Source organism: Leptinotarsa decemlineata, unplaced genomic scaffold (genome assembly GCF_025532065.1).
Source record: "Leptinotarsa decemlineata unplaced genomic scaffold, Ldec_3_MD MMD2_tig00026358_RagTag_RagTag, whole genome shotgun sequence".
NCBI classification, from domain to species: Eukaryota; Metazoa; Arthropoda; class Insecta; order Coleoptera; family Chrysomelidae; genus Leptinotarsa; species Leptinotarsa decemlineata.
The window spans coordinates 11551347-11576897 of record NW_027412703.1 but is presented as its reverse complement, the minus strand read 5'-3'; the positions used below and the strand labels follow the sequence as shown (position 1 = coordinate 11576897).

The 25551-nt window shown below is 35.0% G+C and overlaps 1 protein-coding gene and 1 long non-coding RNA gene across 4 annotated transcripts; both read left to right on the top strand.

Moving 5' to 3' along the window:
• LOC141486549 (uncharacterized) lies at positions 1-6787 on the top strand. Of its 3 annotated transcripts, none has more exons than XR_012467914.1 (3): positions 1-1403; positions 2112-2275; positions 2589-6787. It is a non-coding gene; the product is annotated as an uncharacterized lncRNA (long non-coding RNA). The 3 variants fall into 3 exon arrangements; XR_012467913.1 differs by lacking the exon at positions 1-1403 and adding an exon at positions 1583-2017; XR_012467912.1 differs by lacking the exon at positions 1-1403 and having other exon boundaries at positions 1560-2275.
• A 12903-nt stretch (positions 6788-19690) lies between these two features.
• On the top strand, positions 19691-21786 carry LOC111515537 (uncharacterized). Its single transcript, XM_074184823.1, has 3 exons — positions 19691-20289; positions 20496-21423; positions 21476-21786. The coding sequence occupies exons 1-2, from the start codon at positions 19738-19740 to the stop codon at positions 20541-20543; spliced, it is 600 nt and encodes a 199-aa protein (XP_074040924.1). The 5' UTR covers positions 19691-19737; the 3' UTR covers positions 20544-21423; positions 21476-21786.
• The last annotated feature ends 3765 nt before the right edge of the window (positions 21787-25551 follow it).

Here is a 25551-nt window from a genome sequence, read left to right as displayed (position 1 = left end):
ACGAAAATTGGAAGCGCGAAAGTGATATATTAATAATAATGAATCAGATTTAAGAAAAAACATTACAGATTAATGAGGCTGTATCGTTTCAAAGTGTGATCTCTCAATGTTACAAGGTATTTCAAAATACATCATTGAGAACAAACATGACGTCGAAGTTTACAGGGTGCGTCAAAATATATTCAAGAAAAAACATGTCGGTTCAATAGAAGTCTAGCATTCCAACATGCCAAAAGGGCACTACGTCTCGTATCTTTGTTAACCAAGTTAGCATCATCAGGAGAAAGAGGAGATCCAAAAGTGTCGAATACTTCGCTCTCCCATTGCCCTCACGTTGTGGACTCAACGTGAAGGCATTGGTGGAAAGAGGTATTCGACAATGACATTTCAAAATACGTTATTTTGCATAAGTTTCGAAGAAAAACGATCTTCCGTACGTCATTGGTAAACAAAAATTAGTAATAAAATGGCATTCAGAGAATACAGACGTAAAGTAGAGGAATTTGAGAGACGTGTCCAACAAATAAGTAAAGATATTCAATTATATGAGGAAAAGAAAATGGTTCTCAAGCAGTTGAATAATTTATACATTCAAGACAAAGTGTTCCAGCCTCAGAGTGAAGAATATGTCGTCAACGATGCTGAAAAACAAATTTTGTACTTCCGACTACAATAATTTCTGTTCAATATGTAAACGAATGTGGGTGAAATTCCAAGGAAATATGCGTGAAGGCTAGTGTAAACAATGGAAATCGAATCGTTCGATTCGTTCGATCAGTCAATGAGGATATTTGCGCAGGCGCAATTCCAAAGAATACACCATTCAAATGTGAATTGAAAAATATATTTCAAGATCTTCATCATTAAAAAAAAACTGTTGAATTTGTTGCAGAACACACAACGAGGCAAGAGGAAAAGAAGTCACAAATGTAATTTGACGTTTATAGAGATATCATAGAATCTACGATGTCAGTATGTATTCTAATTAGACTTGTACAACAATTATGAATTTTAATAAAAAAATGAATATTTTGATTGAAACAGTAAATTTTTTGTTTTATTTCAAGTTGGTAAAAATATATAATATAGGTATGCAGCATTATCGCTATCACTTATCGATAAAGCCAGACACGTGGCTCAAAGTGACGAAACAAAGGCTCTTTGTTTGATTGCACAATATGTCATCACCTATTTTCCTATTCTTAGCCAAGGTGACATTGATCACTGTCAATACCGAATCAGCACCCAGAGATATGCAGTTCTCAAAGCGACGGAACAAAGGCTCTTTGTTTGGTTTTGAAATATGTCATCACTTATTTTCCTATAAATACCTCCTGCGAGGCAAAATGATGAGTTAGTTGTATCAGTGATACTAGTGACAAGTGCAACGATTTTATCTGAACGTAAGTGTTTTTCATGTTCACTTTATGAATTTTTATTGCAAGATGTTTTATACGTTTTTGACTTTTTCACAAAAGAATTTATTCAAATTTAATTTAATTCAAAGGTCCTGAGAGTTGTTGTTGAATTATGATTAATTTTCCAAAATATACTTGAGTGTTTTTCTGTACATAGTTTTTGAGGAATAACTTTTTTTTCAATTATTTTGTAATACAAAACGGTTCAGAGGTATTTACGTATTCCTTAAGCCAACCCTGGGCAACTATTTTCATCCTACATACATCAGAAGATAAGGAATAACAATTACTGATATTTCTCAATCTTTAATAATGAATAAAAGATAAGAACCGGTAATTGCTGACATTCATTTTTCTCGAATACTATCTCTTACAGTAATTATTGTACCGCACAATTTGTTTTGATGTTAGATGGCAGCCTCATAACCGGGAAACGTGATTATGAATTTTACTCGAGAATCCTCCAAGCTGAATAAGAGTTTTTCTCGTATTTTATCTAGTTGCCTTTGACAATGCCATATCTTGTCTATATACACATTTATAATGTAGTAAACAGAAGCTCATTTTGTGAGCAGCTTTCTAGTTGAATAAAACGCATAGTAAGTTACGAATAACTTTCATTCATGTTGTCGTTTATTGAGAGAGTGTTCGTTTAATTTGAAACATTGTTTTTTTATTTTTAGTTTCTCGCAGGTGGATTTCCTGAAATTCAATTTCAGTCCTGGAGAGGAAACCAAATAACAAAATAGCAGATTCACCTGTAGTGACGCCGCAGAAGAAATTGACAGACAACATCGTGAGAAGCATTTAGAAAATACGCTGTCGTGTTGTTTCATTTGAAATTGTACGAAATTAAGGTAAGTACTGTTTTTTTTCTCTGTTCAATATATGTATAGAGTTTGTGGTTGTATACTATATTTTTTATTCGACTCAATTTTTTTTTCATTCATAGATATGATCCGCATAAAGAAGTGTTTTCAATATTTTTTATGTGTTTAGTACTTGCAGAATATGTGTTTTAAATTCGTTGTTTTGAATGACAGTTGATTTTTTCAATTATAACTGTAGCTCGCTCATTTTTCACAATCACTTCATGAAAGATATTACCCCCACTCTTGAATTTAATTTTTCTTTGGTGTATGTTTATATTGAAGATTGCATTTATTTCAGAACACTGCATCAACGTGTGCAGTATAACTTCAGAGTCATCTCAACAACCACATCCAAAATCGTCTTAGCAACCTTTTCCACATCGAGTTTCAAATCACAGCAGCTTCCAGAACCATCTCAACAGTGTCCACAGAACGAAATTCAATTCTCTGCAGCTTCCAAAACCGACTCATAACACCTAGAATTTCATTTGTGAACAAAATATCGGTGAGTCATGTCAATAAATAGAATCCAAATGATTGATTTTCCAAAAACTAAGTCGGTAATTGATAATTACCTTTCAGTTATTAGAGAAAATTATTCAGAGTATATTGCCAAACAAGCTATACAATTTATTAATAAACATATAAGGAAATGCATTTTAGCTATGAAAAAAATTAAATTTTCGGTTGGGGAAAAAAAGAAAATAATTACAAAAATTGGGGAATTGAAACGCTTCAAAGTGATTGTCAAAATGATGAATAATAAACATACAGGCTCGGGTTTGAAGCGACGAAGCTCCAGGGTAAAGTGGCAAACTGTTAACAATGTTTTCAATCGTAGAGTAACAACGGGGTAATCATCAATTTAACTCATAAAGATCCTAAAAAGTTTCTAGGCGATGCTTTTTCATTATTCAAACGTGAGATTTCCAAAATTTTGAAACAAATGTCATGTCTCAAAGTTAATTTTACATTTTCAGGGGATTTTATTAAAAAGTCGAATGATGGGGAAATTGTTGATCGTAAATATTTCAGTACACCAAATAAAGTTATCGATTCAGGTACGGACTTGGCTGCTTGGTACAATGAAAACGCTGTGGATGTTATATTGAATAAATTAGGCGAATTTGAAGAACAATTGTCGGGGTGGGCTTTGAGTAAAATTCTTTTGTTGGAAGTAGCAATTAATAAATATGTGATTGGTAACGGTTCTTCTTTCATTCCATTGCCACAAGAAATCGCAAGGAAGAAGGCATGCATTAATGTACAAAACGATGACGAAATGTGCTTCTTCTGGAGTATTATTAGCGCCTTGTATCCTGTAGCAAAAAATTCTAATAGAGTGTCAAAATATCCACACTATTCTTCAGTTTTGAATACTACAGGGCTAAATACTCCAATGGATTTACATCAAATTTCCAAATTTGAAAAACTTAATAATATTTCTGTAAACGTTTACTCTTTGGAATTGAATCAAGCAAAGGAAAAATCATTCTTTGTAGTAGTACCTGCCAGACTCACGACAACAAAACGAGACAGACATGTTAATTTGTTATTAATTCAAGACAAATATTTTCCAAAATTGAACGATTATGAGGCTCCACCCATTAATGATGATGACGAGACTGAAATTAAATTCCATTATTGTTGGATCAAAGACATGTCTAGACTATTTTCAAAACAAATGAGTAATCATAGAGGTCAAAAGTTTTTTTGTGATAGATGCCTGAATTATTTTTCAAGTCAGCAAAAATTAAATGATCATACTGTTTTGTGCGAAAAAGTGAATGATTGTAAAATTTCCTTTCCTACATACGATTATGTAGAATTTCGAAATTATGTTTATAAACAAAAATGCCCATTTATAATTTTTGCTGATTTCGAGTCACTGTTGGAAAAATGTAACGAAAGCATATCTAACAAAACTACAAAATACCAAAAACATATACCTTTCAGTGCAGGCTACTACTTCAAGTGTTCCTATGACGACAGTCTCTCTCATTTCAAAAGCTATCGAGGTGAAGACTGTATGAAATGGTTTGCCGATGAGTTGTCTGATATTGCAAAATTTGTTGAATCTAAAATTAAGAATATTGAGCCGATGACAGTGCCTTTAAATGATATCGGTGCTGCAACGACTTGTCATATTTGCGAAAAACCGTTCGCCCCCAAAGATGTTATTGTGTACGATCACAATCATTATACGGGGGCGTTCCGCGGTTTTGCCCACCAAGCCCCCTGTAATGTCAACTTTCGAAAATTATTCGTGGTACCCATTACTTTTCATAATCTTTCAGGATACGACAGTCACTTCATTATCAGAGATATCGCAAAAAAAGGCTGTGTGAGCATACTTCCCTCAAATAAAGAAAAATACATTTCCTTTACACAGAAGGATGCTGAAACTAAAATTAAATTTCGATTTATAGATTCTTTTCGATTCATGGGAACATCGTTGGATGAATTAGTATCCACATTGGATCAAAATGATTTGGAAATTTAAAAAAAAGAATTTAGTCATTTAGATGAGGAGAAATTCGCTCTTCTCACAAGGAAGGGAGTATTTCCGTATGATTATATAGATAGCATGGAAAAATTGAACATCACCGAGTTACCATCACGAGAAGAATTCTATAATAAATTAAATGATGAACACATAACAGAAGAGAAATATGTTCACGCACAAAATGTTTGGGAATCATTCGAAATTACAAATTTGGGATCGTATGCGGACCTATATTTGAAAACAGATATTTTATTACTGGCAGACGTTTTTGAAAATTTTCGTCAAAAAAGCATGGCAACTTATGGGTTGGACCCCGCATGGTATTATACTATGCCTGGGTACACGTGGGATGCCATGTTGAAGTATACGAAGTGTAAATTACAAATTTTAAAAGACATTGACATGATTATGTTTGTAGAAAAGGGGATAAGGGGCGGAATATCGGTTTGTTCAAATAGATATTCTGAAGCAAATAATAAATATATGGAAGCATACAATCCCGAAAAACCTTCAAAATATCTTTTATATTTAGACGTCAATAATTTATATGGGTGGGCAATGTCAGAATTTTTACCTTACGACGGTTTTCAGTGGGTGGAAAATTTTGACAAAGATATAACTGAAATTCCTGACAATGCTTCAGAAGGCTACATATTGGAAGTTGATTTGGAATACCCTGAGAGATTACATGATTCACATAAAGATTTTACGTTTTGTCCAGAGCATCAAGCACCACCAAATTCCAAACAAAAAAAATTAATGGGTACCCTGTATCATAAAGACAAATATATTTTGCATTATCGCAACTTGAAACAAGCATTGAAAAATAGTTTGATTCTAACTAAAATTCATCGGGTTGTGAAATTCAAACAATCTGCATGGCTGCGTCCCTACATCGAGTTGAATACTCGTCTAAGGGCTGCAGCCACCAGTTCTTTTGGCAAAAATCTATATAAACTAATGGTAAATGCTATTTTTGGGAAAACGATGGAAAACATTCGATTACACAGGGTGGTCAAACTTGCGAATTCCTGGAACGGTCGTTATGGCGCCAAAAATTTAATTGCGAGCCCTCGATTTCAGAGTCGAACCGTTTTCGATACAGACTTGGTGGCTATTGAATTGAAAAAGACTGAACTTGTTTTCAATAAACCTCTGTACATCGGAATGGCAATTTTAGATATTTCAAAAACATGCATGTTTGATTTCCATTACGATTTCATGGTGCCCACTCTAGGTATAGAAAATTGCAAGTTAATGTATACAGATACAGATAGCTTCATCTACGAAATAACGTGTGAAGATGTCTATTCAGAACTCATCAAAAATAACCTATCAAAATTTGATACTTCCGATTATTCGCCCGATAATAAATTTCAAATTCCACTTGTGAATAAAAAAATTCCTGGGTTAATGAAAGATGAAGCAAATGGTAAAATCATCACACACTTTGCAGGGTTACGTTCCAAAATGTACACCTACAAAGTGCAGGGTGGAAAAGTTATCAAAAAATCAAAGGGAATTCGATATAATGTAGTCAGAAATAAAATTGATTTCAAAGATTATATCGATTGTCTCAGAAATTTTAAAGAAAAAATATGTGAGCAGTTCACTATTCGATCATACGCTCACAACGTTTTCAGTATCAAGCAGGTGAAAATAGGCTTGAGTCCACACGACGATAAACGAAAATTAATCCCCAAATCATCCGACACTTTACCTTGGGGGCACTATAGCTTGAAATGAGGTTATCATTTGGATTTTATTTCTATTGATGTGATTGATTGATATATTTTGTCCTTGTTTGAATATGACTGATAGGTGTGTGTTACTCTGAGAATTTTCAACAGCGGTAGGAGACCACCAACTTTTCAAGAATTGACTGCAAACAGAAATATGTTTGAGTATTTCAGTTTTTGCATACTATTTATTATTGTACATGTACACGTTGATATAATTTGAATGAAATATATTGAAATTTTGTATACTTATTTATTGTTGCACACACACACGTTGATAAAATTTGAATAAAATATATATTGAAATTTTGGCGTTTTTTTCCATCAAATAACTTTTTAAAGCTGTTGTTTTCACCTTATACATTAAATGAAACAAATGTTACAACGTTTTCTCATTTATTACATAAATCATACACTATTTTTTGTTTATAATAAAATAAATATTCACGTAAAGCATTAGCATACAGACTATCTAGAGCTGAGGCTTGATAAAAACCTTCTATGATGTCTTCCAAAGTTAAATTAGTTCTACTCTCACGTAACCATGATTTTATGATATTGAAAACACCTCGATAATAATCACAAAAGTTCAAAGCATCCAGCATAGCGATACGGTCAGAGAGCACACCAAGGTGAGTATTCAGGATATCGTTTACATCTCGTTGAAACAGCTCCATGTTCGTGGTGTCCTTGGAAATGGAAACTTGTTTGGTATTACTTTCGATGTACTGTGTGACGTAAATGTAATCCCCGCAACGTGTTGTAATTGGATCATATTCGTCTAGATATCCATCGATTTGTGATTCGAAGAAATTTTCCTTTATTTGTTGCAGGATGTCAATGAGGGTCGCCCATTCATAACTTGTTAAATTGATGGAACGAATGGAGAACTGCTGCTTCAAAATTATGCATGGGCTGAAGTCTCTGCATGGACTTAGGCCACATCGAATTTCATAAGATGACATGGGGAATGCCATCAACAGCAATTGATGTTCGTTTCGAGAAGCCATTTCGTATTGCTCCAACGCTCTGTCTATTGCACTTAGAGTTCCATTATAATCTTCACCATCACTGTCGAACATTACTTCAACTTCACTACCGTAACCACTATCGAGAGACATTTTCAAACTGAATGTCCATCTGTGTTTGCATGCGCTCTTATAGCTTCAGATCACGTGGTCCGTTTCAGATATTGTGCGTTTGTTAAACACACAAATATTTCTTTACAAAAGGCCCTCCCAATACATTGTCAGTGTGCTTGTTTTCCATAAGATTCTATACAAAATCGACATTTTCGATCCAACTGTTGTGTTTGTTATCCAAACCCAGCCATTTTACGTACATTTTTTTATCTTTCTTCCTCAAGACTTTTTCAACGAGATATATATCAGGATTTGCAGTTTTTTGTAATTCTTCTCCATAAAAAGCACCCCTAATAGGTGCACCCTGCATATCTTCTAGCATGAAGGTGGCGGGTTGGTAATATTGACTTTGACAATTTTGAATAATTCCGTAGTCCAATTGGGCGTATAGCCTTTTTCAAAAACGTGTTTCGCCTTACTGATTCGTACAACATCACCGACTTTGAATTTTCTCGGTCCAGCTATTTTCACATGGGTGTATGTTGATTTGAGAATTTGTTTTTCGTTAGTTTTGGTAATTTTCGAAGGTTGTATGCCCGTCTTCGAGTGTCGCGTATTATTGTAGGATTTTGTGATTTCAGGCAAGACATTCAACCATTTGTAGGTGCCATTCAGACTAAAATATTTGAAAAGTCTTTCTTTTAACGTTCTAATGATACGTTCAGCCATAGAAGCCTTCGTGATACTGTACGTATTGTAGTGATTTATTCCATGTTTTTTCATCAAAGTTTGAAACTTATTGTTGTAAAATTCTTTACCTTGATCGGTTTGTAAATTTTTTGGACAACGTTTCGTATGTGTCAAGATATCTGCAAACGTTTTCGTAATTTCCTCTCCCGTTTTTGATTTCAGTGGTCGAGTCCACACAAATTTCGAAAAACAATCTATGACGACTAGAATCAGTTTGAAATTTCGATTTTGGTGAGCGAACGATCTCATCTCAGCCAAGTCCATCTGCCATAAGTCATCTATTCCTTTGATAACTGTACGGCGTCGAGGATAAGTTTTTCTAATTGGTTTATGTAGTTCGTTGACAAGTTGAATCTTGTCTTTGGAAGTCATGACGACTGATGGAGAAGATGTGTGAACCCCGCTCTTTTATTATGGTTTTGCTTGAACTTTATTTTGTGTCTTTTTGATTTCCTTGATAGTAGAATTTATTTCGGTAATTTGTTTGGAGATGTCACCTTGAAATTTGGTTAGTTTTTCATTTACTTGGATCATTTGTTTTTCGTGTTTCTTAGCTAGTTGATATATAAATGAAGCAAGTTCATTATCGGTTCCATCCACATACTTTTTATTAGCAACATCGTAATCAGTGGTGGGGCTCTTCACATGACACAATTTCACATCACCACAATGAATATTACCATCTGAGGTATAATGCAACAAACATCCTCCAGAGGGCGTTGGCAATTTTCGCTTTCTGTTGCTGTCGCTACGTCCAAACTTATCGATAACCATTTTGAAAATGATAATGTATTGGGGAACGTAGTGTATCTTATAGAATTATTTTTGCCTCTTTGAGTTCATTCAAAATGGCAATGATTTCATTGTTGTGCGAAGTATTTCCTGCATCTCGAGAGGCTAGCAATAATTTGAGACGTTCGCATAGCTCGTTGGGATCGTCCCAATAAATGTATTCAATGGGTTTCGTATTGAATGTCATTACAAGAGGTGACGTTTTGGGTAGACATGATGTCATCGCAGTAGTAGTAGTAAGAGGTGTTTTAGGTTGAAAAAACCCAGTACCAGTTTTACGACGATTTCCTGCTGTAGGAAACAACGGTTTGATTATGTTGGTGTACTTGTATCTCTGTGTGCCTTTTAGATGCCCAGCCGAATTCTTGTGAGCGCTCGATAAATTCAAAATCTTTTTGTATACATTCAAATCCTCAGTGTTATAATTTTCAGGCATGTCGAGAAATAACAGTTCATATATACCGGGTGTTCCTTTCCAGTGATACCCAGTTAATTTTATGTATCCGCTACGCTTGTCAAAATCGATTTCCTTTTGGCCTAGGAACCATTTTGAAGATACCCCATCATATATGGGACCGTATACTTTGTCGATTTCCTTGTCATTTCCCCAATGTTTTTTAATGTACGGTTGAGACATTATCGGATATTGATCGATATATTCTTCTAAAACTTGTTCATTTATGCCTGACGCAACGTTGTCGTCTTGTTCGTCTTCTGCATACCCACTAAAGACGTTTTCATCATCATCGTCATCCTCATCTGTACCTGCAACATGTACGAGGGATTGGAATGGAGTCGTTTCAGGCTCTTCCACTGTCTCTTGTTTGACTTCGGTTTTTGCCTCAGTTTTCAATGGGGTACTAGCTGACTGTGTTGCTGTTTTATTAGCTATTTTCCTCAATGGAATAGACAGAGGTTTGAAAAATCTTTGCAATGACTCATCTTCTTCGGATTTGCCCAATTTCAGAGCCAAATATTTTTTTCGAATGATGCGTGCAATTTCGTTGATTTTATTCTTTCGAATAACATCAACTTCTTTGCTCAACGGTTTCATGATGGTGAATGATACTACATCACGCACTGTGTATACTTATATATTTGTCGTATCCTTGACGATAACGTCCACCATTCTTATCGAAATCTTTCATTATTACAACGGTTCCATATCGATGTTGCCAACATTCAGCACACATTCTCTTGAATTCATCGAAAGACATGTCGGGAGAGACGTGTTCATCGAATACATGTTTCAAATTCATTTCATCCTGTTTGAAAAGTACAATCATATTGCTATTGTCTCGTATCAATTGTTTGGGGATTTTTGAATATGTCTGACAAAGATAGGCGGCTACACTAAAGTCAACAATAATCCAACAATATTCAATCATTTGAATATTACCAATATAACGCTCACTCTTAACGGTGAGAATTACCCCAAGGAAAATATGCATTTGAATTTTGCAAAGGGGAATTTTTCGCAAGCTTATTTCAACTACTCACAATTTGGTCTCAGCTACAAAATAACCAATCAACATAATCCTCTTCTCACTTCCACCGTCTTCACGGACAAAGCTCTCTTTGTCATCGATTGTTCCAGAAGGGATGAGAGCATCAAAAGTTCCAGTGTTGATGTAAAACTTGAAATCGAAGCATCCGAGGGATTTCCTCAAAATACTAGAGCCTATTGCATAATTGTGCACGACACTGTCATAGAACACCTCCCACTCAGCGAAATTATTAAAAAATGGAACTGAACATGTGATTTTGCTTCAGTATCAATCGAAGAGTCAACATGAGAGTAGCTGTTGTAGATATTCAAGGCTTCACCGTCGAGCAAAAATTCCATCCTAAAGAAATAGCCATTAGGATTGGAATTCAGTGTAGTAACTTTTTACTGCTGCCAAACACACCATTTTCATGTTTGAGTAAAGAAGATCGTCGTACCGCCTGTTACTTGGAGCGAAACATTCACGGATTGAGGTATTCCTCTGGCTTTGTGGAATATAATCAATTGGATGCCATCCTCATGGAGAATCTACAAGGTGTCGATGTCATTTATGTGCGAGGACATCAAAAATATGACTTTCTAACTGAAAAATTTCACGAGTTGAATATACCGACACGCGTTGTGAATTTGGAGGGCTATGACAATACAATATGGATGGTTCCCACATTCGACAACAACGAAGGTGCCTCACCCTGTATGCATCACATTCGCAAGCGAACCAACTACAATTGCAGTCTCCGAAACGTAGATATTTTATACAAATGGCTTTGTGATATATTACCAAAATAAAAATGTATAATAAATTTCCAAATCATTTCTTCTTTTTTATCTAACCTCACCGCCTTATGATACCCTCAACAAAAACTAGAAAACGTATGCAAAACGTTCGAAAGCGCACGAAAAACGATCGAAAGCGCACGAAAAACGACCGTAAACGCACGTAAAACGGTCTAAAACGCACGAAAAACGATCGTAAACGCACGAAAAACGATCGAAAACGCACGGAAAACCACGTATTTTGAAATGTCATTGTCGAATACCTCTTTCCCCCAATGCCCTCACGTTGAGTCCACAACGCTTAACCTCTCAACACTTTTGGATCTCCTCTTTCTTCTGATGATGCTAACTTGGTTAACAAAGATACGAGACGTAGTGCCCTTTTGGCATGTTGGAATGCTAGACTTCTGTTGAACCGACATGTTTTTTCTTGAATATATTTTGACGCACCCTGTAAACTTCGACGTCATGTTTGTTCTCAATGATGTATTTTGAAATACCTTGTAACATTGAGAGATCACACTTTGAAACGATACAGCCTCATTAATCTGTAATGTTTTTTCTTAAATCTGATTCATTATTATTAATATATCACTTTCGCGCTTCCAATTTTCGTCGAGTAGTTCACGATTAATTCCAAAACCGGCAACGCTACATTACCCCATAAACAATGATTTATTGTACAACTGGCAACGCCGAACCTGACATGCTGGCATATATTAACATTTGACAGATGCAGTCTTATGAGTCTAGTGTTAACAGTGTCCTTCTTCAACCAATAGATAGTTCAGCTAGTGACTCATAGATGACTCTGTGTATTCTATAACTTAATTTTCAAACCGGCAACGCTACATTACTCCATAAACATTGATTTATTGTACAACTGGCAACACCTGCTTGCACTAGGAACCGGTAAAACCTCAATCTCCATCTCTCTTTGTATCGATTACGTCACACGCGCCTCTCGCTCTTACACACACATACACATCTTTACATGAAATATTAATTATTTCCCAAATCTAAGTATATTCTCCTATCTTCAATATGATAATGACGATTACATTCTACGGAAATCAAAAATAAAAATGCTGTCAAGTATAATGAATGAGTCAATTTCGGTCCCGACAAAACTAACGCTATAAATACCCAACATTCGCAGTTAACTTCAATATCTTACGATGGTGTAGAGGCTAAGGACAATGTCTACGGCGCGGACGACCCAGGTTCGAATCTCATAACTGTAAACTTTTTTTATTTAAAATCACGTGACTGAAGGGGGCCGAGGGAGCTGATAGGTTAGGTGGAGTACCAAGGGGGCCGATAGGTTAGGTGGAGTACCAAGGGGGCCGAGGGGCGGAGTTCCACGCTCAAATCGCTACGATACTCGTTCCATCCTGCGTCGATTTCGATGACGCTGATAGGTTACCCCCACTCCCGGTGAGCCAGAAGTCTCTTTGCTCATCTACTCAAGTTTAGTCCACTTGAGTTGAATTGTTTTTTCACCTCCTGAATTGACAAATTAATTTAGAAAAATGACAGTTGTCAGAATTCTCAAATGGAAATATTTTCCTTATATCGATGAGAACTGGCCGAACTGCATTCTGTGGGTCTCTCTTATTGCTATAAATTGTGAATTATTCTGGCAGTGAAAAAAGCTTTTTTTTCACGGCGAAAGTTTTTTCGACGGTGAAAGTTTTTTTTAACAGAAATGTCAAACAGCAAAAACTGATTGTGCTGGCGGATTTTGCTCGCCTTCAAGAAGTACCTAGACATCAACCGTTTTGTCTTCTGACACACGAAGAAAATAAAAACTGAGGGAAATACTACGAAATCTGGAATATGAAACTGCTTGTATGAAAAAACAGTTGGAAAGATGTGTAGCTAAATTGGAAAAAATAAAGATAATTTCTAGCGGATATAACCAAAGACGATTATAAAACTGTAACTCATTAAAATTTCTCTGAAATCCTCAATAAGCAGACTTCATGAATATTTAAGTAATTATGGGGGAAAACCACGTCATTCTATTGAAAATACAAGCAGGGGTGCCTGGCAGTGTATTTCACATCTCCAGTGGTGTATAGAATTAGACTCACGAATATTTTTTGTTTACTATTTCCAAGTCTGCCTAATGAACTTTCGAAAAATATCAATATCTGTACAATTACAGATTGACATTGAGTCAATATTTAATGAACGTATGTACAGACACTGAGAATCAAAGTTGATAATTTTCATCAAGCAAATAGGTAGTGTTCTCGGCGTGGACGAGATGTCCATCAAGGGAAATTTATTTTATAATAGGTTTTGAGGACTTGTCTGATGATATTAAATTGTTCATAGTATCACTGAATGCAACGGTTTTTATGAATAGATGTTTGCAGTCAAAAAGGAAACATGCGACATCAATAAGATATCGCACTTTGGAGATAATAATCTCCATGATTCAACATGCCCTGCTGAAAAAATATTTGAATTTGTCAATGATAATATTATTAACTTTAATGAAATAAGATTGAGTATTGGTAGTTTACGTATTGTATACGAGAAGCCCTTTTCCTATTTAAATAAAAAAACTGTGTTGTGTTTTTTGATACCCCACATCTCCTCAAAGTTGTAGAAAACGGTTTGAGGAAGCACCATTTCATAATCAACAACATCAAAAATTCATGGGAACATGTTCACAATCTGGATGATTAAATTTCCAATAAGAGGTGCCTCAAAGCTCACTGATTCCAATCCAGTCAATCCTTTAAACTTCGAAAAAATCAAAGTGAACTTGGCTGCTCAAACTTTAAGTGCTACTGTTTCATGTGGTATGAATTCATATATTTCTTGTGGAATTGGCCGCGGTGGTAGTGCGCCCGACTCACGATCGGAAGACCGTGGGTTCGATTCCTGCCTCGACCAGATATTTTCTCGAGAGAATTTATCTGGTTGAAGCTGGGATGATTCTGCAACCGTGTTAGGAATCACACGTTAAAAGGTAAGACCTCGTTAGTCCTTAGCTCGCACAAGTTTCTCAACTTCTGAGACTTGTCGTTCGTATGGGGGCGACAGCTCATTAACGGAAAAACAGATTTTTTTAAACAGATTTACTTTCTGGGGAGACAACAGCCACTTCACTGTTCATTGAAAGAATCAACAAACTGTTTGATTTGTCAAATTCAACGAGAACAAAAACAGCAGAAGGACATTCAAAGATTTGCAATATCAAAAGGGTTACTTAAAGGAATGCTATGATTTTTGTTGGTACACTTGAAGTATGTAGGTAATAGCAAATACTTTAAATTGTATTGAATGCGTGCAAATTCCAATGAAGAGTATATTAAAATAATCTGTATCTGTTAAAATCTGTTTTTCTGATGACCAGCTGTCGCCCCTCTACGAAAGGCAACTCTCAAAAGTCGAAACTTATGCGAGCTAGGGTTTAACGAGGTCTCACCTTTTAACGTGTGATTTTCCATCTTTATTCATTATGGAATTGAAGTCAGATACCGTTAATATGGTTGCTACACAATATAGTATATTAAAGAGGTAAAATTCCACTTACATGCTTCATGGGAAAGAAGGTTTTGGCTTTCTACTTCTCCATCCTTATACAAAAAATGTGTGAACCTTCCAAAGAAAGGAAGGAAGCAATAAATTTTAAAAAGGTAATCCTATATGAAGATGTGTAGATCATGCAAATAAGTAACTTTCAGACACAAATTGAAATAAACGCTGTTTCATATAATTACACGAAAGAAAAATATTTTTTTGGAAAGGAAGTTTTTGGCTTTTCTACTTCTCCATCTCGATATAAAAAAATGTGGGAATCTTCTCAAGAAAGGAAGGAAGCAATCAATTTCATAAGAAGTGACACAAGTTACACATAAATGTGTACAAAGAAGTAACAAAGAAGTAACTTTCAGACACAAACTGAAAAAAGCCCCCTGAAACAGCTACTTTCATATAAACATTGAATTACACGAAAGAAACATGAATGAATGAAACATCATGAGAAATGAAACTTTAAATGTTTTTTACCACTTTTATTCGTAACTTATGTTGTTACTGCAGTTTCGTCCTATAAGGATATTTTTGAACAATTACAATAAACTGAAAATAAATCATAATGTTAGCTCGATTTGAGGGACTATGGTGCATTTGACAGAAAGAAAACAAGAAAATGTGTGGTTACTGGAAGTGTGAGGAATCAAATAAATATTATTGGTAAGCAAATATTACCACATAAAAATTTACACAGTGAAAACATCTTTTTTTTTTATTTACAAAATAGTTACAAAAATTATGCCAATCAAGATTGTTCTTTACGAAAAATTACCCACGAAATGGGAATTTCTGTAAAATCCATCAGAACTATTTTGAAAAAGAACAAATATAAATGATACAGGATAGGCAAAGTTCATCACCTCAATGAAAGGGATTACGGAAGGAGAGTACGACATGCGAAGTGGTTAAGGAAATATTTGTAAAAAAATAATATGGACGGACAAATCAAAATTCACCAACAATGGTTGGTTTAATAGAAATACCCATTATAGCTGGAATAATACAAATGAACATTTACATAGGAAAACCAATTTCCAAGAAAAGTTCGGAATAAATGTTTGATTGGGAATTGTGGGAACAAACATCCTTGGCCCTTCCTTGTACGATGATCATTTGAATAGTGAAATGTATCTTCATTTTCTACTTAGATGAACTGCCACTGAATATCCGCCATGAAATACAATATTTTCCACAGGGCGGGGCTCCTCCCCATAATGCAGCAATAGTAAGGGAACATTGAGATGCAATATTTTCAAGAAACTGGATTGGAAATAATGGACCAATTAACTGGTCAGCTCGAGCCCCATGTCTTACTTCTTTAGATTTTTTTTGTCTGGTGATACATAAAGGATAAAGTTTTTTCAACGCCAAGTAGGTACAGATATAGACCATCTCAAACAAAAAATTAAAGATTCATGTATTAGTATTACACCTATCATGCTAGAAAATTGTCACAGAACTTGTCTGGACCGCCAACTTATGCATTCAACAAAGAGGTCGTCAATTCGAGCATTTAATGTAAATTGCCATGTAGCTTTGATTTTCCGTATTGGTTTCATTTTTCCCAAAAGTTCATGATAAAATAAATTGTTTTTCTATTTGATTGTTGTCACTGATGATGGTGGTTATTTTAAATGAAAGGCTATAAAAATATCAAATGTGAAGTACCCTTGAATTGTAAAGTTATTGCTTTATCAATATCTGTAATAAAAAGGACAGGTCCGCATTCAAAAAAAAGTTGATGATGGCCATGTTGCCTCGAAACGTTTTATCGAATGTTTATTACATCGTCATTATATACTTCAAATACAATAACATTTTTCCTTCCCATTTTTTGATATTCTCCGAAATAACAATTACATTTGAAAAAAACGGGTTCCCCCATCTGAGAAAGATTCTGTGTACGCCGCAGCTCTCGCCCCTGAACTAAATTTACAGGGAGGTCAATTGGAGTCCTAAACTCGACATCTATCTCCTCTGTAGACTCGCTCCCGAACTAAATTTACAGGGAGGTCAGTTGGAGTCGTAAACTCGACATCCATCTCCACTGTAGACTCGCTCCTGAACTGAATTCACAAAGAGGTCCGTTGGAGTCGTAAACTCGACATCCATCTCCTCTGTAGACTCGCTCCTGAACTAAATTTACAGAGAGGTCCGTTGGAGTCGTAAACTCGACATCCATCTCCTCTGTAGACTCGCTCCTGAACTAAATTTACAGAGAGGTCAGTTGGAGTCGTAAACTCGACATCCATCTCCTCTGTAGACTCGCTTAGATTAAATTTTACAGGAAGATCAGTTGGAGTCGTAAACCCGACATCCATCTCCTCTATAGACTTAGCGTCGGAAATAATTTTTTAAGTTTACTCTGTCCATAAAGGTCCCACGAATAGCTAGGGAAAGAAGGTCAATCACGGCAGAGCCCCGCATTACCGTGACAAGGCGATGCTACGACGAGAGGGCGCCCGGTATCTCGAAGGTTCCGTAGAGACAGCTGATAGGGTCAGTGTCATTCATCCTCTTGGCACGGATACACACACCTTAGGATTAAGCCATCGTTGGGATGCCATTCAGTTAGGGAATAACAGAACCACAAGTGATTCTGTCATTCCCGTATTTAGCGGGGCTACGTGGAAGCAGGCATCCGATGGCCGGTTTGCTCAACCCCCACATCCCAGGCCAATGCACTCGCCGAAAACAGCATGTACAGTGGTTCAGGCAGTGAAAGATGAACAAGGACAGCCAAGACGCAGGTATCTAAAACAGGTATCTATGGTATAAACAAGGATAGCTTAGTAAGTATGATTCGTTTGATCTTCCTCTTGAAGATGATCACTTGGTGATCGAAATACGTGTCGAGGTATCAAAATAACGGTTTCGTGTTGGGAAAAAATTCCAGTTATATTCAAGAAACAGGATACAAGGAATTACTTATCCTATACCAAACATTCAGAAATGGAAGTGAGTTGTTATTTTCGACTTCAATCGTGAATTTTAGGACGGAATGTGTTGATGTGGTTTAGGAATGTATGATGACTTTCAAATTCATTAGGTCATACAGGGTGTTTCAAATTCGATCCTCACCATTGGGATTTCGGAAACTATGAGAGATACGAAGATGGTTAAATTGGGGCAAAGTTGCGCATTTACCTGACAATATGCCGTTGAGAAAGTTTTGAAATTCTGAGTATATCCGAAGATATCCAGAAAAAACAGAAATTTCGGAAAATGGCATTTTCAGATTTGCTATCCGACGTTTCATCATTCGGCCACCATCGTCAACTTTATTTTTTCATATGGGCGTTACATTGGATTCTTTTTGTTTTGAATAGAACCAGATTTTACCTTTTCAATGATGTATCATAAGTTATCATTCTTTTTCGAAAAATTGGAGATATTGATAAAAATTAATTCCTATCATAATAGGCTTCAACTTTGATGTTTCTAAATTTGACTTTCGGTAAATTTTCGTTATGTGGACACCTGACGATTTTGAAAAAATGTTTGACTGTACTTACGTATTTTGATGCGTAGATTACGAATCCGAAAGGAAAAAGGGCCGAAAGTTACGGCCCTTCAAAGTTCAGAAAAGGGCAACTTTTCAGCCTTCTTTTTCACTAAATAAACTATTTAAAAACACAAGCATTTATTCAGTAGGTCACCTTTACACCTTATTCCTCCTTCTTTAACACTTTTCACTTCAATAATCAACATTTTTCTTATAAAAATGTTAAAAAATGTACGGAGCTGCTTTTTGGTTACATATCACTGTATTTTACGTTTTTAAGGTTGATGATATGGTTGGTACGACTGATGCAGTCCATATTCCTGAAGTAATTCAAATGTTTTTCACCTTCATTCTTTAGATCGTAAATTGGTTTTTGGTGGTGTATTACGAATTTGAAATAGTAGGCGACGGCAAATACCAACCGCTTTTTTCTGAAATGTCACTAGTAACTAACCTAAAAATAGAATAATGTCACCAGGAGAAGCATTCGTTTTTAAATTAAGTTTTTTATAAAAAAAATGTTGATTATTGAAGTGAAAAGTGTTAAAGAAGGAGGAATAAGGTGTAAAGGTGACCTACTGAATAAATGCTTGTTTTTAAATAGTTTATTTAGTGAAAAAGAAGGCTGAAAAGTTGCCCTTTTCTGAACTTTGAAGGGCCGTAACTTTTTAAATAAGGGAGAGCGCCGCTTTTTTTCTTTCGGATTCGATATCTACGCATCAAAATACGTAAGTACAGTCAAAATTTTTTTCAAAATCGTCGGGTGTCCACATAACGAAAATTTACCACACATTATAACTTGGAGAGTCAGTTTTGATCATAGGGATGACCATTTCTAATCCACTATATTTTAGTATTGGTCACCTTTGATGGTCACCATATATTTTACGTAAATATTCATGAAAAACTTGGTAACAATGTTTTTTTTGAGTTTATTTATGCTGAATATTATTTTAAACACGTTATAGTTGAAATTAATTTTTAGATAATGCCAAAAACTAAACAAAAAGAGGTTTCACGAATTTTCTCTTCCTACACTGAAGAAAACCTGAAAAAAGCGATAGAAGCAGTAAAAAATGGCACAAGTAAAAAATCTGCCTCCCGGGAGTTTAATGTTCCCCGCTCGACACTTACACGGAAAATGGCTTTGCTTACTTTACCTCATAGAAAAATGGGTCCAGCAACAGAGTTATCTGAAAAAGAAGAAAAAGTTATTGAAAACTGATTACTAACAATGGCTAGAAAAGGTTTTCCAGTTCACAAGCAAAATCTTATTCTGTCAGTTAAAAAAATAATCGAAGAAACAGGACGAGAAACAAAATATTTACTCAATAAAACACCTGGACGTTCCTGGTTTGAAGGATTTCTCAAGCGTCACCCTAATATTAGACAAAAATATGCTGAGTCAGTCAGTAAGGCACGTGCTATTGTAACTCAGGACAGAATTGAATCCTGGTTTGACGAAATTTCTAGCTACTTGAGAGAAGAAAACTATGAATGTATACTAAATGATTCCAGCCGAATTTTTAATGGGGATGAGGTAGGTTTTTCTTTGTGCCCTAAGAGTGGAAAAGTCTTGGGTCCTGCAAAGAACAAGGAAGATTTTTATGTTAGAGTTACATTTGAAAAAGAACAATTAACTGTAATGGCCACTTTTTCAGCAGATGGTAAATGTGTTCCTCCAATGATAATTTTTCCTTATAAAAGAGTTCCTCATGCCATAGCTGAATCAGTTCCAGAAAACTGGGGTTTAGGCAGATCTGATTCTGGCTGGATGACAGCAGAGGTATTTTATGAATATATTTCAAATCATTTTTTACCCTACCTGAAAGTCGAAAAGATTCAAAAACCTGTGATTTTATTTGTTGATGGTCATCGATCCCACTTAACCAAAGAAGTTAGTCAGTTATGTGACGAAAATGGTATCATTTTGATATCCCTTTTTCCGAACACAACACACATAATGCAACCAGCTGATGTTTCTGTTTTCAGACCCCTGAAATCTGGTTGGTCGACAGAAGTAAGGAACTGGAAATTTGAAAACTTTCCAAGAGAACTAACACGCTATACTTTTGGCACGATCCTCAAATTGGTTTTTGATAAATATGCTTCGGAAAAAACAATAAAAAATGGATTCAGAAAAAGTGGATTATTTCCTTTCGATAAAAATAATGTAGATTATACAAAATGTATACCTGACCGAAAATTTTCTGTAAATTTTGATGAAAAACAAAATGTTAACAATACGATTCAAAAAACTACAGATTCATTTCTCAAAATAATAGAAAATAAAATTGAAAATGATGATCTTGAGAAATTTCTGAAGACATATGAAAAAAAGGAAGACTGGTGTGGTGACATATCATGTCTCAAACTGTACAATATCTGGGCGACAATGAAAAGTGAGGCAGAAAACCAATCAGAAGTGCATACAGCAAGTATGAATGAACTTATTCAAAATAATGAAAACGTCAACATAATTGCGAATATTTCTCCTGTTGCCGGTCCATCTACATGTTCTAACTGGAAGACCCCTGAAAAAAGAAATATTTTGTATTATGAGGACAAAGAAGATGAAGGCTTCAATGTACCCACACTGTTTAAGAAATGCCTAGTTATCCCTAGAAAATCAGAGGATATAAAAACCCCTAAACAAAAACGAAAAATATTTCCAGCTGTTGTGTCCAGTGAAAAATATAGAGAATTTTATGAAAAGGAAATAAATAAGAAAAAAATGTTAAGCAGAGGAAAAAAGCAAAAAGTTCCCATAAAAATGATGTTAACGAAAAAGAAGACACTTCTGATTCAAACATGGAAGTTTCCTATGCAGATGAAGACCTTGATTTCAGTGAACCAGAAAATCTCATTTTGGCAGATGGGCAGTATGTTATAATTAAATATGAAGATAAATATTATCTAGGTAATAATAGTAACCAAGTGTTATTATATAAGTTACTCACTTTATTTTACAGGTGTAATCCTTAAACATGATTATGATGGCGCAGAAGTGCGAACTATGGAAAGTGCAGGTATTAATTCCTGGAAATGGCCTGTAAAAGAAGATGTGCTATATTATTTCAAAGAGGATATTATACTTACCATTAAAGAACCACAACTGAAAAATAATAGAGGTTGTTTTGATGTCCTTGAAATAAAGAAATTTGTTTAAAATTACTTTTTATGCACAGTGTCCATTACTGGCTCATTTAGGGTTCCACATGTCATGCCTCTGGGTCCATTACTGGCACATATGTATATTTTTCAATAAAAAATCGATAACTAATTCAGTTTTATTATTTATGTATTTCAATCTCTTCAGTCGTATTCTGTATGAAAATAACATATACATGCAAATCATTACTTCACTTACTGTAGATTACGTATTTTTCATAAATGCCTAAACACTAAACTTTCTTAAGAGTGTCCATTATTAGGTCAGTCACCCTATGAAGAAAAAAGAGATGTGATACAAATTTATTACAAATACGATAGAAACAGTGTTAGGACATCGGAAATGTATTTAAATTTGTATCCCGAAAGACGACATGATAACATAACTGTGCCCTTCTTCGAATATTATTCACTGCACGATTAATTTACCTCCTCCTTTATCTTCCGAACTCTCTAACAATGCTGTGTTGAAGGCCCTCAATATTTTGATATTCCCTCTGACCATATATTTTTTAGTGTACCCCATAAAAATGTATCCACAACACTTAAGTCTGGAGATCTTGCTGTCCACCTCACCGGCCCATTATTCCCTATTCATTTATCACCAAACCTTTCGGTCAGGTAATTAGATACCTACTCGTCTGGTAGTGTGTAGTGGAGTCGACATTGAAAACTGGTGATAGGTTTCTCCATTCAGAATTCCGTCAAATAAATGAGGACCCAAAATTCTATATTTGTGAATTCCTGCTCACACGTTAATACTAAATCGCACTTGATGTCCCGGAACTGCCTAGGGTTGTTTATGCTCCAAATGTGTTCATTATTTCCGTTAAACATCCCACAATTCGTAAAAGTGCTTTTATCCTGGTCCATTCTGTCTCCGTAGTTTTTTCTCGGCTTTTCAAATGAACCAAACTCTGTGAGATTTTGATCCAACTTGAACATAGTTCGATGTGGTTGTCGTGTCTCAGGATACAAGTTTAAATACATTTCCGATATTCTAACACTGTTTCTATCGTATTTGTAATAAATTTGTATCACATCTTTTTTTTCTTCATTCGTGAAAGCCATTTTTCGCCAAAAATTCAATGACTTGTACAAACAAAATGTCATTGAGTCTAACAAATTGAAAGTTTAATTAAGAAACATCAAAGTCAAAGCCTATTATGATAAGAATTATTTTTTTTTTAATATCTTCAATTTTTCGAAAGAGAATAGTAACTTATGATACATCATTGAAAAGGTAAAATCTGGTTCTGTTCAAAACAAAAAGAATCCAATGTAGCGCCCATAAGAAAAAATGAAATAGATGATAGTGGCCGGAAAACGAAACGTAGGATAGCAAATTTGAAACATCATTAGGTATTTAGCAGGGAAAAAGTGGTAATGTGAAAGGGCAATTCATTCTCGAATCCTTCGAAAAATAAAGTTTCTGAAATTTCTGTTTTTTCCGGATATACTCGGAATTTCAGAACTTTCTCAACGGCATATTGTTAATCAGGCAAATGCGCAGCTTTGTCCCAGTTTAATCATCTTCGTATCTCTCATAGTTTCCGGGATCCCAATGGTGATGATCGAATTTGAAACACCCTGTATATCAAAGAGTCATATACGTATCGGAGCCGACACGTAGTTTTGAGATCAGACATGTCAATGGCTTTGGTCTTTCATGTGAAGGTTTGCAAGGACTGGAAAGAGTGGGGAACCCATGGGGCGTCTTTCACTTGTTTGGTAAAATTTGCCCTGAAAAAGAAAATAGGTGCATGACATGTAATAGCTGATGAGGTTGAGTGTCTTGGAAAATTTGTTGTTTCGTTTTGAGGACGAACAAGGTTTTGGATAGTGGGATATTCTACGTCAAAGCTGATAATAAGCTATTTGTTGGATATTGAAGGATTTCAGGATTTAACTGAAGTGATAAGTAATTTTGGACATAAGATGGGGACTGTTCAGCTAATGGTTGGAGAGTATTAGCCAGGTGTTTGGAAAGGGCGTGTGTGGGGGATCCGAGGGTACTGACGATGAGACGAAGTGAGGTGTTTGGTTCGTATATTTTCGAAAGACCATACTTATATACGAGGTGAACGGCAAGATTTCTCTATAGGAAAATAAGATTACTTCTTGTCAGCGGGAATGTTAGAGTTGTTGATGAGCGCTTTGGTCTTTTTTTCAAGGTTGTGGGATCTCTGGTTGTTGATTGGTATTCCGGAGAGGCGAGTAATATCGTCATCTTATCTATGTAGTCGTTGGTGTTGAGTATTACCCCACATAGCAATAGATATTCCAGGTATATTTCATGAATATACATTTAAGGATATTGTATTATGCTATGAATATGCCATGGATATATATATATCTTCTGGAGAATATTCCCTGGAAGTGCTCCTGGCGAACCTTTGATATATTTTAAGAATATTCCTTGGGAATATTCTTGGAATATCTTATAATATTCTTAGAATATCTAAGGTATATTCTATTAAGAATATTCCAGGAATAGAACCCGAGGAATATTCATAAAATATTCAGGATATTCTTAGTTTATTGTAGGAATATACAATAGAGAAACACCATAGAATATTCTATAAATATATTTTATGAATATTCTAGGAATATTTGGAATATTCCAAGAATGTGACGAGTAACCGCTATTAGGCATGTATATATTGCATTTTGATACAAGATTCACTCAAGTAATAAAACACATAATATTCATAAACAAATATATTTTAAAAACAATATACACTGAAATATTTGACGTTTCAACCAATATTAAAAATAAAAAATCTAATTCAAAATATTTATTCACCGAATAAAATATTCCTGAATACTGTCATATTACAAATATTAGAAATGTATTCAAATTAGGATATTCCTACTCTCAAACAAATGTATACTAAAAAATATACTAAAATAACAACTCTGTGAATTCATCAGCACTAATTAAAAAATAATAAATATATCCTTTCATTGAAAAAGAAAAAGTGTATTACATCAAGAAATAGGTTAGGTTAGGTTTCTCACTTAGAAAAATAAACCCACAAATGAAGTATTTGAAATGAGTGGTATGATGGGTTCTTCAATGAATTTCACTTACTTAAAGTTATTCAAACTTTGCTCACCAGAATAGTTTTCCTTATTTGATTTGAAAGGGTTATATTTCTAGGAGTGATTAATTTTTTGGGAACGAATGTTCGATATACAAACTGAATAGAGAAAAGTATCTTCTGTATAATTCAGTGTTCATATAGAAGTATTTGTTTCGAAAGAATTTTTTCTTTCGTGTAATTCAATGTTTATATGAAAGTAGCTGTTTCAGGAGGACTTTCTTTCAGTTTGTGTCTGAAAGTTACTTCTTTGCATGATCTACACATCCATGAATAGAGTTACTTATTTTCAAATTGAATAATCCTTCCTTTCTTTGGAAGATTCTCTCATCCATTTTTTTATATCAGATGGAGTAGTAGAAAGCCAAAAACTTTCTTTCCCAAAAAATTAATCACTCCTAAAAATATAACCCTTTCAAATCAAATAAGATTCCTCATGGCTGGGATTAAATCAAATAGGTGAATGAATGTCATCACGATGTCATCGATGACATAAGCAGATCAAGCTTATTCCGTGACATTCAAAATCGTAATTCATGAATGAAGTGTGTGTATTTTCTATAATGTTATCCAATTTGGTACTGAAGAGCCTTAGGGCAAGTGTCTTAAGGCGAAACACGTGTATACCAGTTAGGGTGACAGTGTTCCATGTGAGTACAATTTATTACCATTCATTCAAAGTAGAACTCATGTGAATGATATCTGATTCTTATTCCCCCACGAATGTTTGATATACAAACTGAATAGAGAAAAGTATCTTCTGTATAATTCAG

What these genes read in the sequence shown, in the direction of transcription:
- LOC111515537 (XM_074184823.1), top strand. Translation starts at nt 19,738, where the DNA reads ATGGCTAGAAAAGGTTTTCCAGTTCACAAGCAAAATCTTATTCTGTCA. An exon ending in CTGGCTGGATGACAGCAGAG is followed by an intron (nt 20,290 to 20,495) that starts GTATTTTATGAA and finishes TTCTGTTTTCAG; the next exon opens with ACCCCTGAAATCTGGTTGGT.